At 39.9% G+C, this 13,611-nt stretch overlaps 1 protein-coding gene across 2 annotated transcripts in view; it reads right to left on the minus strand.

The window, feature by feature from the left end:
- The window catches only part of LOC119915986 (ras-related protein Rab-26-like), a 98,237-nt gene that overhangs the window by 24,525 nt on the left and 60,101 nt on the right, over window positions 1-13,611 (minus strand). Inside the window, exons 5-6 of one of the 2 annotated variants that reach the window (XM_038735806.1) lie at window positions 12,215-12,267; window positions 8,130-8,597 (exon numbers count right to left, since the gene is read on the minus strand). In XM_038735806.1, the coding sequence (XP_038591734.1) occupies window positions 8,349-8,597; window positions 12,215-12,267 (302 nt within the window). In that variant the 3' untranslated portion in view covers window positions 8,130-8,348. Of the gene's footprint in view, window positions 1-8,129; window positions 8,598-12,214; window positions 12,268-13,611 lie in introns of those variants that run through there. The other variant, XM_038735805.1, reaches the window with a different exon arrangement.

Genomic DNA, 13,611 nt, shown 5'->3' on the forward strand with positions numbered 1-13,611 from the left:
TTGATCAAATTCTGATAACACAAAGGGTCATTTTAGGGGGTTTGTGATGCTCAGAAATGCTTTTTTCAATGTTGTACACTTGCTCCTTTAGTCGTTATTGTGTATGACAAAAACTCATGCGTCACATGATCCTGCAATGCCAAAAGTGGCCACTATACCACAATGGCATCACAGCCCAGCACTGTTCCTGGGAGCTTGTTGTATATCACCAGTGTTTTCTTTTTTTTTTTTTTTTTTATAGCAATTGCCAATTAAAAAAATTGAAAGAGGTAGGTCGGAGATTGAAACTGAGAGGGACACACCCGCTCCCCTCCCCGGACAGTTGAGCTCTCATTAAGACAGTGTAACTGTGGCAGGGGCTGGATCAGGTACCAGCCAGATTTGACTTATCAACAGTAAATACAGATTCTTAGACACTACCATTACAAAATTGCAACACAATTTTATTTCCTTGCACAACAACAGAATTTACACAAGACCCAAAGAGAAAGTTGGTGCATGAACATCTCCACTTGCAAAAGTGATGTGTTGTCACGGGCTCATGATATTTTACACGTTAGAATGAGCCCAGTCACTTCTACAAAAACACGCTTGGTGTGAATGAACCTCAGAACTTCATAAGTTTTCACTCAAATGGATTAATAACTGTAACTTTAAGAGTGAAAAGGAACAAAAGTCTCAGGAGTCTAAGTGAGACGGCTGGGTGCACTCTGCCTCTGATGAGGAACAAGAAGAGGAAGATGAAAAGGCGGAGAGGAAGAAATCTTTTCATCCTTCAGAGTGGGGAGAGAGCAGAGGAGGCAGGACAGACTGACATTTATTAGCCTGCTGCACTCTAAGAGAGTGTGTGTGTGTGTGTGTGTGTGTGTGTGTGTGTGTGTGTGTGTGTGTGTTTTGGACAGCATCAGGTTGTGATGTTAGTGTGTGCATCAGTGTGCTTTCGTGTAAAAGCGCACATGCTAGTGTGTGTATAAATTCTGTCCGAGTTACTGGAATGTGTGTGTTTGTGAATTTGCATTTGCTTTTGAACGGGTCCCACAGTACCACAGCTTATTATAGACTTCCAATAAAGTACTCAACGTATACAACATTTCTGTGTGTGTATCTCTGTTTCAGTCCACATGTTGACTTCAATGCATTTATGTCCAAAGTCCTGTTGTTGTATACCTCTACAGAATAGATTCCTAGTTATTAATATCACATATTTCATGTAATGTTTTTTCTACTTCAAGCAACACTCAAGTACACATTATCTCCTGTATAGGTAAATCAGGGCTTCCACTGTATTATCATACATTGCATAAATTTACAGCAATACTCAACTGTACTTAAGGGAAGCTACATTTACATTAGAATACATTTATTCATTTAGCCGATGCTTTTATCCAAAGCAACTTACAATAGCTATATATGTCAGAGGTCGCACGCCTCTGGAGCAACTAGGGGTTAAGTGTCTTGCTCAGGGACACATTGGTAGATGTATCAGAGTGGGGAATTGAACCAGGGTCTCTCACACTAAAGGCATGTGTCTAATCCACTGCACCATCGCCACCCCTTAGCTGCATAAACTCTCTCAGATCAAAACATTTTCAGTATGAAACACTCAGGCTATAACTTTTTAACTACATTATTACAATATTAACCTTTTTCCTAAAGGGTAACTTCTTTATTTTTCAACCTGGACACTATTTTCCCATGTTTTTGTGTCTATGTAGCCCCCTTTACACCTGCCATTAAAATGTGTTTTGGCTGATCGGATTGCAATTGGATAGAGCTTGAACACATAAAAGTGCAGGTATACAGTAAATGCACCCAAGACGTATTGACGATGGCTTGTTATCTGACCACATTGAACACAAGTGTAAATGCAATTGCGTTGTCAATCCACATACAACAATTACGTGGGCAGAAATACGTACTGGTCGCAGCAAATAAAGCCAAAAGATTGGTGGTTCTCGGCAGTAGCAAAACAGTGCTGCAACGTAAATCTTGGGGGCAACTGTGCACCGTCAAAGTACGTCCACTAAAGTGAACAACATCATGTAAATGATCCCTACAGAGATAGAACATTTTTCTTTTCAAGATCATTTTTGTTTAACCAGAAACAGACGCTCTATTGCAATGTTCAAGCCACCAGACTCACTTGACAAAAACAGTAATATGATATTATATCCTAAAGGCTAATTACATCACAATAAACATGTTTGCACAATTTTGGGGTTTCCTACACAAGCAAATATGAGTGGTGTGTTTTTTTTTTACATCTGATTCTATCTGGTAATTGGTATGCGTCTATGTGAATGTCACTGTGTGAGTGTGACTCACGCATTTAGGGCAACAGCACATTCAAGAGCATTGGTGTGAGCGTGTGTGGAATCTTTCCAGGTCCTTCATATTCTGCAACAAGCCAACTACAGATGGAGCCATTAAAGTTTATATCAAATCCCCTGAAAGGCTGAATAACCAGTTAGCATCCAATTACCACAAGTCGTTCACATCTTAATCTCCTGCTCCTTGTCTTTTACATATTCACGGGACACACATTGACCTCTTCAAGCTGTCTTCTCACTCCTGTCTGATAAGCTGTGGCTGCACGGGGAACGTTTTTTAGGTAATATGCCAAAAAAATGAATAAGAAACGCCACTGTTAGCATTGGAGAAGAGGGTGAAACTTGGATTTAGAGAGATGCAGCCTTGACAGAAGGGAGAAAGCATGGCAAATAAACAGAGGAAGAAGCGGAAAGTAAGAGTTAGTGTGAGGGCTGGTGGGATGTAGCGGGGTGGATGGAGAAAATCAACAAATATGCTTGTTAGGTTGTGTGAGCAGAGAGGAAAGAGAGGCAGAGAAGCAGAGAGAGGAGGGAGAGAGAAGGACAAACATTATTTGATTGAGTGCGATAAACAGGCAGAGAGTGTTTTTGCATAGTTAATTCTCTGCTCGGCAAAGAAAAGGACCTTGAAGGGCAAAGCATTGCCACTCTCTCCTGCCAATCAGTGGGGTTTTTTTGTTCACCCAAAAGTTTAATGGTGTCCCTGCAGCTCGATTAGGCGAACTGGCACTGAGACTCATCAATGTTGCTGTTACTAGAGAGGCTGTGCTGGAAAATGATTGCAGAACCAGAAATCTATTTTTTTGAAAGCCAGTCCCTTATTTTGTAGTAGTGTTTAGTATGTCTAATTTACTGTGGTACATATGCAGATGACCAATGTGTCTGGATTTGATTTCTAACATTATAATATTTATTGAAGGTTTTGACTTTTTACTTTTAGCTGGATCGTCCTTAATGTGACCAAAGGGACCTATTTGCCTTGCTTGATCTGCGCAAATCTTACCGCTGAAAGTCCTTAAGCAGTCTGTGTTTTGACAGAAATGACCAGTGCAGCCAACAGTACAGTTGCTATTTCTGGCTAGCTAATGTTATGACTCTGTGTGTGTGAAGTGTGTTTGAGTGGCACTTCAGACTAACCACAGCTCTAGCTGTTTCTCTACTGTTTAGCTAGACACTTGTTTTTTCCTCTGGTCTCCAAGGACGTAGGTTTGGTTTCAGGTATAGAATAAATCCAGTAAAAATAGCTGTGTTAATAATAAACTGAAACACTTAAAATCATGTTCCTAGAACCCTCATTCAATATCAGTATTGTTTTAACATCTGTCCTATAAACCATTATTTATTATTTTTTCAGAGAGCATTCAGTATAAATAAAACAAAAATGTTTTTTTTATTAAACAACATACAGAGGAGTTTACAGTATATCTTCATGACCTGAGTTGTGTCTACCTTTTATTGCAAGAACAACACGTGGTAGATCTAAAAAAACCCAAACAAATTTCTTCACCCCTCCAAAACAATTAGCTGGCCATGTGCCAGTTGACACTGCTGTACATCAAATTGATTTCTACTTTACTGCGGCAATCTTTTGAACAACAAAGCCTCCTTGCTGTGAGAAGGCTTTCAGTGATTTAATGATTTTATGATTTTTCTCTGTGGTCTCGGTGCCTGAACGTGCTGCTAAATACCAATAGAAACTGTCTGAGTGTGTGCATGCCACTGTGCTTCTCTGTGTATATTTACGTTTGTGTGTTTGGCATGTTAGAGAGTACAAATCTGCAACTGAGCAGTGTCTCTAGCTACCATGGCGCGTGGTGCCAAAGCAGCAGCTGTAAAGCTCTGATATGAGGTTGTAAAGGATTCAATGGGTTTAATGGCATCAGGCTCCTGAAACCTTGCGACTACATTTACACGCTTGCAATGTATACAGAATGAATAACGTAACATGGGAAATGGCCAGAAAAATCAATTTTTTTAAAAGATTATCCGGATGAAGGTGTTGGTGTCAGACTTATCATCAGGTCCAAAAATCACATAAATTGCAGCATAACCACATCTGGATACACTGGACACATCTGGGTGGGCTGAGTGAAAATCCACTCGTGTCAGCCTTTAGTCACTAGTGCTTTCTATATTTTAGATTTTTTTTTGTAACTTAATTTGAATCAACAATTATGGGTGCCGCAATAACAGACAATCAAAAATCCAGTCCAATTAAAAACGTTGAGGATGATGGCATTAAAGGGTTGCTGCACTGATGGTAAAAACAAACAAACAAAAAATCATTAGATGCAATCATGAACCGGTTGGCATGACAACCAGTCAAGCACAAAATCACATTCAACGTGTCCCTGACCAATAAGGAACCTGAATGAAATGACTGATTGTATAATCATGCAGGACATTATGTTTTATTACTTGTATCATAACAGTAATGATAAAGGCTTATGAGTTGGGTGTGTGTGTGCGCATAGTATGTGCGCCTGGACTGTGCTTGAGTCTGTTTACACACTGATGTCTCTCAGTTTGTTTGCGGTGTGTATGAAAGCCCTGTACCCTTGACATGTTAGCAGTGTGATGCTCTATAGACACTACAGTTCACGTAAGTGACATCCCCACCGTTACTCAGCCTGCCTGCATTTAGAGAGACAGCGAGCTCCAGGGCTTCTCAGCGACTACTGAATTATCTCTAGCAAAATTGTAGCCTCATCAAAACATTGAAACATAAATGTTGTCAGTCAGTGTCTAGTCAATGTATTTGCTACACTATATGCCTGAGCGCATTTACATAAATAAAGACATTTCCTCAATAAATTGGCGCAGAAAAAAACAGCTGAATGCAGGAAATGAAATGTTAAAAGCACACATTTTTCAGAGGGAGGACCCCCCCCCCCCCCCCCCCTTAATAATATTATCAGTGTTAATCATAGTCAGTAGTAATTATAAAAATCATAAGAAATGTATTTATATAGCCTATGATTTTTATTAATTAAAATGTAGCTCAATGATTTATATACTTCCTTTGGGTAGGCGGCGGCGGGGGGGCAGGAGAACAGGTGAAAACATGAAAGATTTTCTGGGCTAAGCCCCCAGTGTTTCGACAGCCTGGAAACACCCCTGGGCAGGACTGTTACATAAGAGCCACAATGCTCGTGCGACTCACAAAGCTCACCTGCTTCTCACAGTGAATCCACTAATCCATCTTCTCATTAATTTCATCATTTATTAGAAATCAGAAATCAGCTGCCTATTTTATAAAGTTAAGTTTCTCCTAATGACAATGAATACCTGTCTCTTCCGTTCCCCTCAGCTCCATGGAGCTTTAAAGCACTTTCAGCTCATTGCTTTGGTTTTATGGCTCGTAACGTTTCGTTCACTCTTACCGCCGTCATTGTGTTTTTTGCGTAGGTCTATCTGCGGGTAGGCCGTACTACAGGACACACAGGAAGCAAACTCAAGGCTTCAAAATGGCAGTCCAGAAACCAGAGGGTGATGTCACAGTGACTACGTCTTCTTCTTTTACACAATCTATGGTGTTATGTCAATCTGACAGTATTCAGTTAAAAAAATCATTGGTGTGGCTTATTCATACATAAAACCTTCATGTTAAATTGTCATTGCATTTACACAACAAGGTACATGTCTGAAAGGTGCTTAAATAGCCAAATGCAAATTAATAATAATTATTTATTATTTTGGTTTTCACCTTACTTTTACAATGACAATCCCCATTTATCAGAATTACTGAAAATGTACAGGTCTTTCAAGATAATATATTAAAATACCCTGGACTGCTGAAATAAAAAGGCAGAAAAAGACAGCAGAAAAGATGGAGGTAAATAGGGGAAAGCAGCACTGGCTGTGGCCATGGTTACAGATGGTATGGGGAGTGAAAAGAGAAGTTAAAGAGCAAAAGAAAAACATGGGAGACAGAATAAGAGAGAATGAGTAATGGAAAGCACTGGGCACAGCGTCTCCATCTCTTTATCATCCAAATGCTCACCAGCCTTCACCCGGAGGCTCTGCTGCTAATGGATTCACACTATGGGAGACCTCAGTGTGTGCTGATACAGTGTGCTGCAGTAGCCTTGAATGCACATGTATGTGGTGAGAGCTGTAAGTGCCTGACAAAAAAATCTTTGTCCTTGACGCCCAATAGGCATCCTCCCCCTATTAAACCACAGTGCAGCCATTGCTCGTTTCCCTTTTAAACTCAACAACAACCACTATGACCGTCTGGGCTTGCGGTTAGAAGGCTCCACACATACACATATAAACTGGAATTACATCCAGGTAAATACTAGGGGAAGCCCTCAGGTGAATGAAGAGATGATAACCTTAGGCCAAATTTGGATGCAGTGTCACCGTCACTGACAGACATAAAAGTGGAGTGCACAGACAGGGGGCACCAGTCCGTTGCTCTCTTGGCAGATACCAGAGCTGAAAGGAGCACCGTCTTAAGCGATATAACTTTCTGGTCAGCCCGATCTAGAAGCTTATTATTAGAGATGCCATCCCCTATTTAGCGAGTACAAGTTATTACTCGCTGTGTTGTTGTTCGCTCTATCTCGCGGAATTTGTCATGGTATTGGATTTCGCCTGAATCACATACCCCACCTTTATGATGAAGAGAATTTCCAACAGTAACTCATGATATTTCATTGAATTTACAAAACAATTTCTATATTGGGATACGTATCATTATTGGGATATGATATTACTGGAGCCGAACATTCGAATATTTGATTGTTGGGTCCACATTCAATTTTCAATGTTGAGATTCAAATATTGAGGGATTTTTTCCCCCGCACGACTGACCTCCGCTCACAGCAATGAATGTAACGCTCCACTTCACATCAAAGGAAAAAAACAAATGAAGCCCTCAGCTGTGTGGGACCATTTTAAACAGAGTGATGACAATGGCAGTGTGGCAGGTTTTAGTCATTTCGCACAGGCCTTGTACAGAGTGCCATCCCTCCAATCCAACTGGGCTCGCAGATCATTCGTGCCTACCAGTATTGCATTGCTGAACAAACTATGAAACAAAAATAACTAAACCTCTGGGTGTGAGGATGTTGCACCTTGTTATAATATGTAGAGCACTCTGGTGATGTTTTTGTTGGTATAGTCTGCTTGTTAGTCTGACGATTGCTGTATGGCACAAAACGAATTTCCGAAAGGACTAATAAATACCTCTCTGCCTAAAAGGCAGACCTATAAGGCCGTCAAGCACCATTTGTAGGTCCCATTGAGGAAAAAAGTGACAAACAGGCGCCTGGCCAAGAAGCTGTCCCACTGTAGCTGCAGCAAATACACCCAAGGTAGCTGGGTGGCATACTAAGTGAGGTACGACCTGATTTTTTTTATGTTGTATAGAGCACGACCGAGAGACAGCAGCAGCATGGTCTGAAAAGGACAACTGGTCATCAACCCTGACACCCAAGTTTCTCCCCACCCTGCTTGGAGTGATTTTGAGGAGTAAATCTTTTGTAGTTTGATGTTTTCGGTGGATAGACTTACTTTACAGCATGTGGCTGAAGTGTAGTGAATAAACAATAGTAATGATAATAATGATTATGTTGACAGATGAAATCTCTATTAAAATCCTAAAAAATTGCAGTATTGGGACAGAATGAACCAGAGTATTGCACATTAGTCGACCATTGATATAAGTCGAGTTTCAATCTTCTCATCCAACTCTCGGCAAGAAAGCAAATTAGCATGTTTTACAAAATGTCAAACTATTCCTTTAATCCACATAAATGTATCATATTTTACAAAATTGTTATGTGTAAGTAATAGAAACACTCAAATAAAATATGAGTACCTGCAAAACACAAGTACTCACAGAATGCATCCCTAAGTGTGTGGGTGTGCACATATTAGGCGTGCACAATCTGCACTTGTAATTGTTGTAAATAGAAATGATTAACATTAACAAACCTGAGTTACCTTTGTATGTGTGTGTGTGTCTCTTGCAGGTTATAGTTCAACACTGTGCTGAACAGGTGTGCTCTCTCACCCCTCCGAAGGGATTACAGCCCATTCTGTATTTTCACCGCATACACACAGACACAGACTGTCCACTAGCCTCCCACAGAGTATGCATCTGCTCTGGAGCATAAGAGCTGTTTTTATGCTAATGCTGAAAGACAAGATCTCTACAGAAAATGGAGCAGGGCAAACGCTTTTTACATGTCGAGGATATGACGACGACGAAAGCAGATGATCCAAGGGACATCGGAGGATCGACGGATTTGTGTCGCCCTGTAAAATTAAGAGATCTTGTCAGGATAAGGGAGATTTATTTTCTGACCCCAAAGTCTTTTTTTCAGACTTGAAGCAATACAAAGTACTACTGCTTTATAATTTCAAATAAAAAAATTAATCAGTTGGCGCGCACCCATGTACAAGGCTGAAACTTTTGCTGCGTGTCGCCCCCTATCTCTCTCCCTCATTTCATTGCTATCCAATATCCTATCAAAATAAAGGCCCCAAAAATATCTTTAAAAAATGTCAAATTAATCAGCAAACCGTGCAATCGTGTCTGACACCTTTGCACATGAATGCTACAGGTAGATGCACCTATAAATTGCCTCTCATAGTTCAACCCCCAGTTCCATTTTCAACAAAAGCTTTCTGATTTCAAATCATCTACACCCTTTCTGTCCCTGTGGGTTGCAACCTGACAGTGTGATTGCAGATGCTCCAGTGGTACTCAGGAATAGTAATACGCAAAGACCCAGATCATTCCATACAGCAAAGCAGCGAGCTCTTACTATAAAATGCACCCATTCCTTTTGTATACTTAAAAGGAGGCCATAGTGCAATTCTGTGTTCTATTTAATTCAAACACAAACGTTAAGTAAAAAAGAAGTTTAATATTTTACTGAAATTGTATGGGGTAAACGCATTTGATCATTAGAGGTGTCAGAGTGAATTCTCAGCTCTTACATGTCTCTTTTTATAATTCTACATGTGTATGACTGTGTTGATTAATAAGGGGCACAACAACAATTTTTCATGTCAATTAGCTAGTACAACTCAGCCTGTGGGTAATGTCTTCTGTGGCTCCAGAGGAGCTTTGTCAAGTCAAGAAAATAACGCTAATGATGTGATCAGGATTTTTTTGGCTTGGAGACTAATAAACTCTTATCATAAACCACAGCACATACTTGACCTGTTCTATTTTTATAGTTTCAACATTAGCACTGACACAGTCAGCATTTTAACCACTCACCTATTAGTTTCTACAGTGGGAGGCGAAAACCCTTAGTTAGGGTTGTTCATAAATATTAAAAGATGGAAGACAGTATTTGTGTTTTGAAAAATGGGGTTGCAATCTGGCCAAGTGCAATATCCAAATCCCATGAGATAAAGGTAAAATGTGTCACAACATACAATTATAAATGAAGAAGTAGTGGTGCTACGGAAATGCCCCAGGCTACAAATCATATTTTTCAGATATAAGGGAACATGTTTGTTTGATGCAGAACCCATCCAAAAATATATCATATATTTATTTATTATGATTGATGATTTATATTTTATATTGTACAGTTGTATTTTTTTTATATTTTTTCTGTGAAAATTAAATGCAAAAATGAGCATTCCCACTGAAATTGTAACAATGTGTCAAAATAATAAGATTTTGCTGCTTCGTATTGAAAATTTTAAATTAATCCTTTTCACCCATTGATGGAATTAGGTGAAAGAATATGCTTGGTAGAGAATATTTCAAATGGTTGGGTAGTGTATCTTTATGGTCATTTCTATTTGTCATTTGTCAAGTTCCGCTGTTTCTGTAACTGCCAGCAAAAAGTATTTTAATAAGGTGACAGTTATATTATTTTGCAGACTTAGTAGATACCTCTACACAAAATTGTGATAATCCTTAAATCTCATATCTTAATGAACATGTGCTAGATAACCTGATGTAACGAAAGTGATTAGCCAAAACAGAAGATATAGCTAAGATCTGACACAAGTTCTTTAAACTGCATGTAGCTTTTAGAAACTATCTAATGAAACAGTTTTGTGTTAAATTAAAGGATAAGGCTTGTGATAGTCTTTATTTTTCTTACTGTTAACAAAACCTACGAAAAGACCGAACCCAACAACACACTGAACGTACCAACAAGTGTTGTCTGTGTAGAACAATTAAGCTGGATTCAAAATCACACTGACTTTCATGATGCAACTCATAATGTGACTCAGTGGTGTTTTTGGCCCCCACATGCCTGTATGCACTGCTGATAATGTCTGGGCATGCTCCTGATGAGACAGCGGATGTTGTTCTTGGGTATCTCCTTCCAGACCTGGATCAGGGCATCAGTGAGTTCCTAGACAGTCTGTGATGCTACTTGGTGGCTTGGAAGCACTGATAGATAAAGTCCTAGAGGTTCTCAATTGGATTCAAGTCTGAGGAACATAAGGGCCAGTCAATGGCCTCAATGTCTTTGCCATCCAGGAATTCCTACACACTCTCTCTGGCCACATGAGGCCGGGCATTGTCCTGCACCAGTAGGAACCCAGGGCCCACTGCACCAGTGTTTCATCGCATTTTTCATCTTAAAACACATGTATATATTTTACAGTAATGATTTACATCTTGAGTAGGAACCAATGACAGAGTGTCACAGACAGTGTAGGGAATTTGGAGAATAGTGAGAGATGGACTAACATATTGTTGGTTTTGGTCTTCTCATGGGATATGTATCAAAATATATTTGTAATATTATCAACCTTCTCCTTTATCTCATCTCAGTAGCAGATCAGGTTATTGGAAATTGGTGTCTACGTCAACAACTAACTAACCATTTATCCTCTTACATAATCTTTCCTCCTCCCCTGTCTGTACTCTGTTCCATCCCCATTAGATCCAAGGCTGCAAATACCTGATGGAGTGAATTAATGCAAACTATTAAAAGCAGAAGGATGGTAACCAGCTGCTTAGAGAGGAGCTAAGATGTGTCTGTTTCTCCCTAGGGACTGCTCTCCATCCTCTGTTAATGAAGGCATTTGCGCACCTACACACACACAACTGAGTGCACATGCACATTGAGGTCATACAGGCACCTCACACAAGCATACGCACACGAACAAACCCACCCATACACACACACACACACACACACACACACAGACTCCAGATGTAAATGCATCAGGCCTGCCAGATGGCTATGGAGCCACACTTTTATAATGGCCATATTTTGCTCTTAACTCCACTCTGCGTTAATCAAAGGACAGTAATACACCTACAGGGGAGGAGGGGAGGAGGGGAGTGGCGCCAAATGGGGCAGGAGATGGCTGGAAAATGACAGTTGGAGCTGAGTAAAGAGGAGAGACATGCTGCAACTATAAAGAGATGCGGCCATTTGAGGAAAAAGTGAGCTCTAATTTGCACCCCCATGTTCTTCAGTTTCGTCACCACTGTGGTCATCCTTGCTCACTGTCCTCATCGTTCATCATCCCATCCCTGCTGTGAGCATAAGCAAATGGCCACCTCGGCAAAATCTTTTTGTTTTAGAGAGCTTTTGTAATTTTTGTAAGTTTTCAGTGGACAAGAGACTTTCCTTAAGCACAATCCCAACTTGTACAATTATTTTCCAAGTTATATATCTGCTTTACTTACATGAAGGGAAGGCATTCAACAATATACAGGATTTGGTATTACACTCATTTGTGCCATAATCTAAGGTAGGCATTTGTGGAAAATCCCAATTTAGATGTCCAAAGAATTATGCTAACCCGCACATTTTTCCAGAAAACATTTTTTTGGGTTTTGACACAAGACAAAAATGAGCAGCAGTGTTTTATGTCAAAGAAGTGAACAAAGGGGGGGTAAGTGGCAGACAGAAAGGTCCATGCGTGGTTGTTCTTACCCGGATGTTGTCGAAGGATGCTTTATTAGTGACATCATAGAGAAGGAGGAGAGCTGAGGAGAGAGAAGAAAGAAAAAAGACACATTTGAAATGTTCCTGTACTTGACAGCGAACTGTTCTAACAAACAATATTCAGAAATCTGATATAGAGAGTAATTTTGCCATTGTATAGCGATTGTAACTTTTCACTAATGTGGTGATGCAAATCCTTCTGCTGTTGAAAAGTTGCTGCAGTGGTTGTGTCAGTACAGTCAGTAACTAACTAAATCACTAAACACTGATCATGACCAGCGTTAGTGCCACGCTGCCATAAACCACATGGTACCTGCCACCTATTTCCAGGAAAAACATAACATACCCAAAATAAATCAGTAATATCTCCTCAACCATTAGGCCTAGATGCATAATTCTGGTCTCCTTTGAAAGGTCAGAAGCTAAGAATTAAAAATCCATAGTACATTAACATATTTATTTTACCATTACAGACTACATGGAAATGCAATACAGAAACAAAATATAACTTTATCCTCGCCTGGTAAAAAAAGCTTTATTTTAATGCAATAAACCATCAAAACCATCATTATATACATTCTAATACACCTGGTATACAACTGTAAATTTGACTGTAACTGATATAACAGTTATTACACAATCTTTCAAAAATATACCAGGCGAATGTCCATGTTTTGGCCATATTTAGTCTTTATATGTTCACTTTTATTGGGAGTTATCTTCAAAACATTATTTCTCTCCATACAAGCACGTTCCAAATAACATTGAGCTTCCAAAACATTGAAATATTAACAGTGACAGTAACAGTCAATATTCCTATATGACCAAAAGCACTCCCATGCTTTACAGGCCACAGCTTGAGAACAGAACATCCTACAGGGCTGTAAGTGGGGTCTTTCTCTTCGTATTGAAGGGATGAAGAGCTGTGTAGCTCCTATGGTTCGCAAACTCTTCTTATCTACTTCAATCTGACCACAAGAACAAAACTTATCAGCTCAACCAACCTCACCAAGATGGTGGCCCGCCAGACGGTCTCTGTTGACACAAACAACCGTTGTTTTTGGACGGAAAACAGCTAGAACAGCGAAAATAGATCACCTGCCCTATATCGGGCCACATGGTTAAACTCTTGATGGAGAATCATTTTCCCTTTCGCAGTACAAGTACAAGACTGAGAAGAACACAAGGAAAAAGAAAAAAAATGGAAAACGGGTGCTACATGAAGGTAACATGGTTCAAGGTGGCATAACATGATGTGGTGGCATAGTCCAGAAACTGAATGGTTCCAGCCCTGTCGCCTTCTAGAGGCACTCTGTGTGGACACGACACCTTTGGCTCTGATGGTGCTGTTATAATAAGAAATCAGTCTGTTATTACATAAGGAC

This window comes from Micropterus salmoides, unplaced genomic scaffold (genome assembly GCF_014851395.1).
Source record: "Micropterus salmoides isolate LMB-PRFRI ecotype aquatic unplaced genomic scaffold, ASM1485139v1 Ms_hic_scaffold_21, whole genome shotgun sequence".
Taxonomy (NCBI): domain Eukaryota; kingdom Metazoa; phylum Chordata; class Actinopteri; order Centrarchiformes; family Centrarchidae; genus Micropterus; species Micropterus salmoides.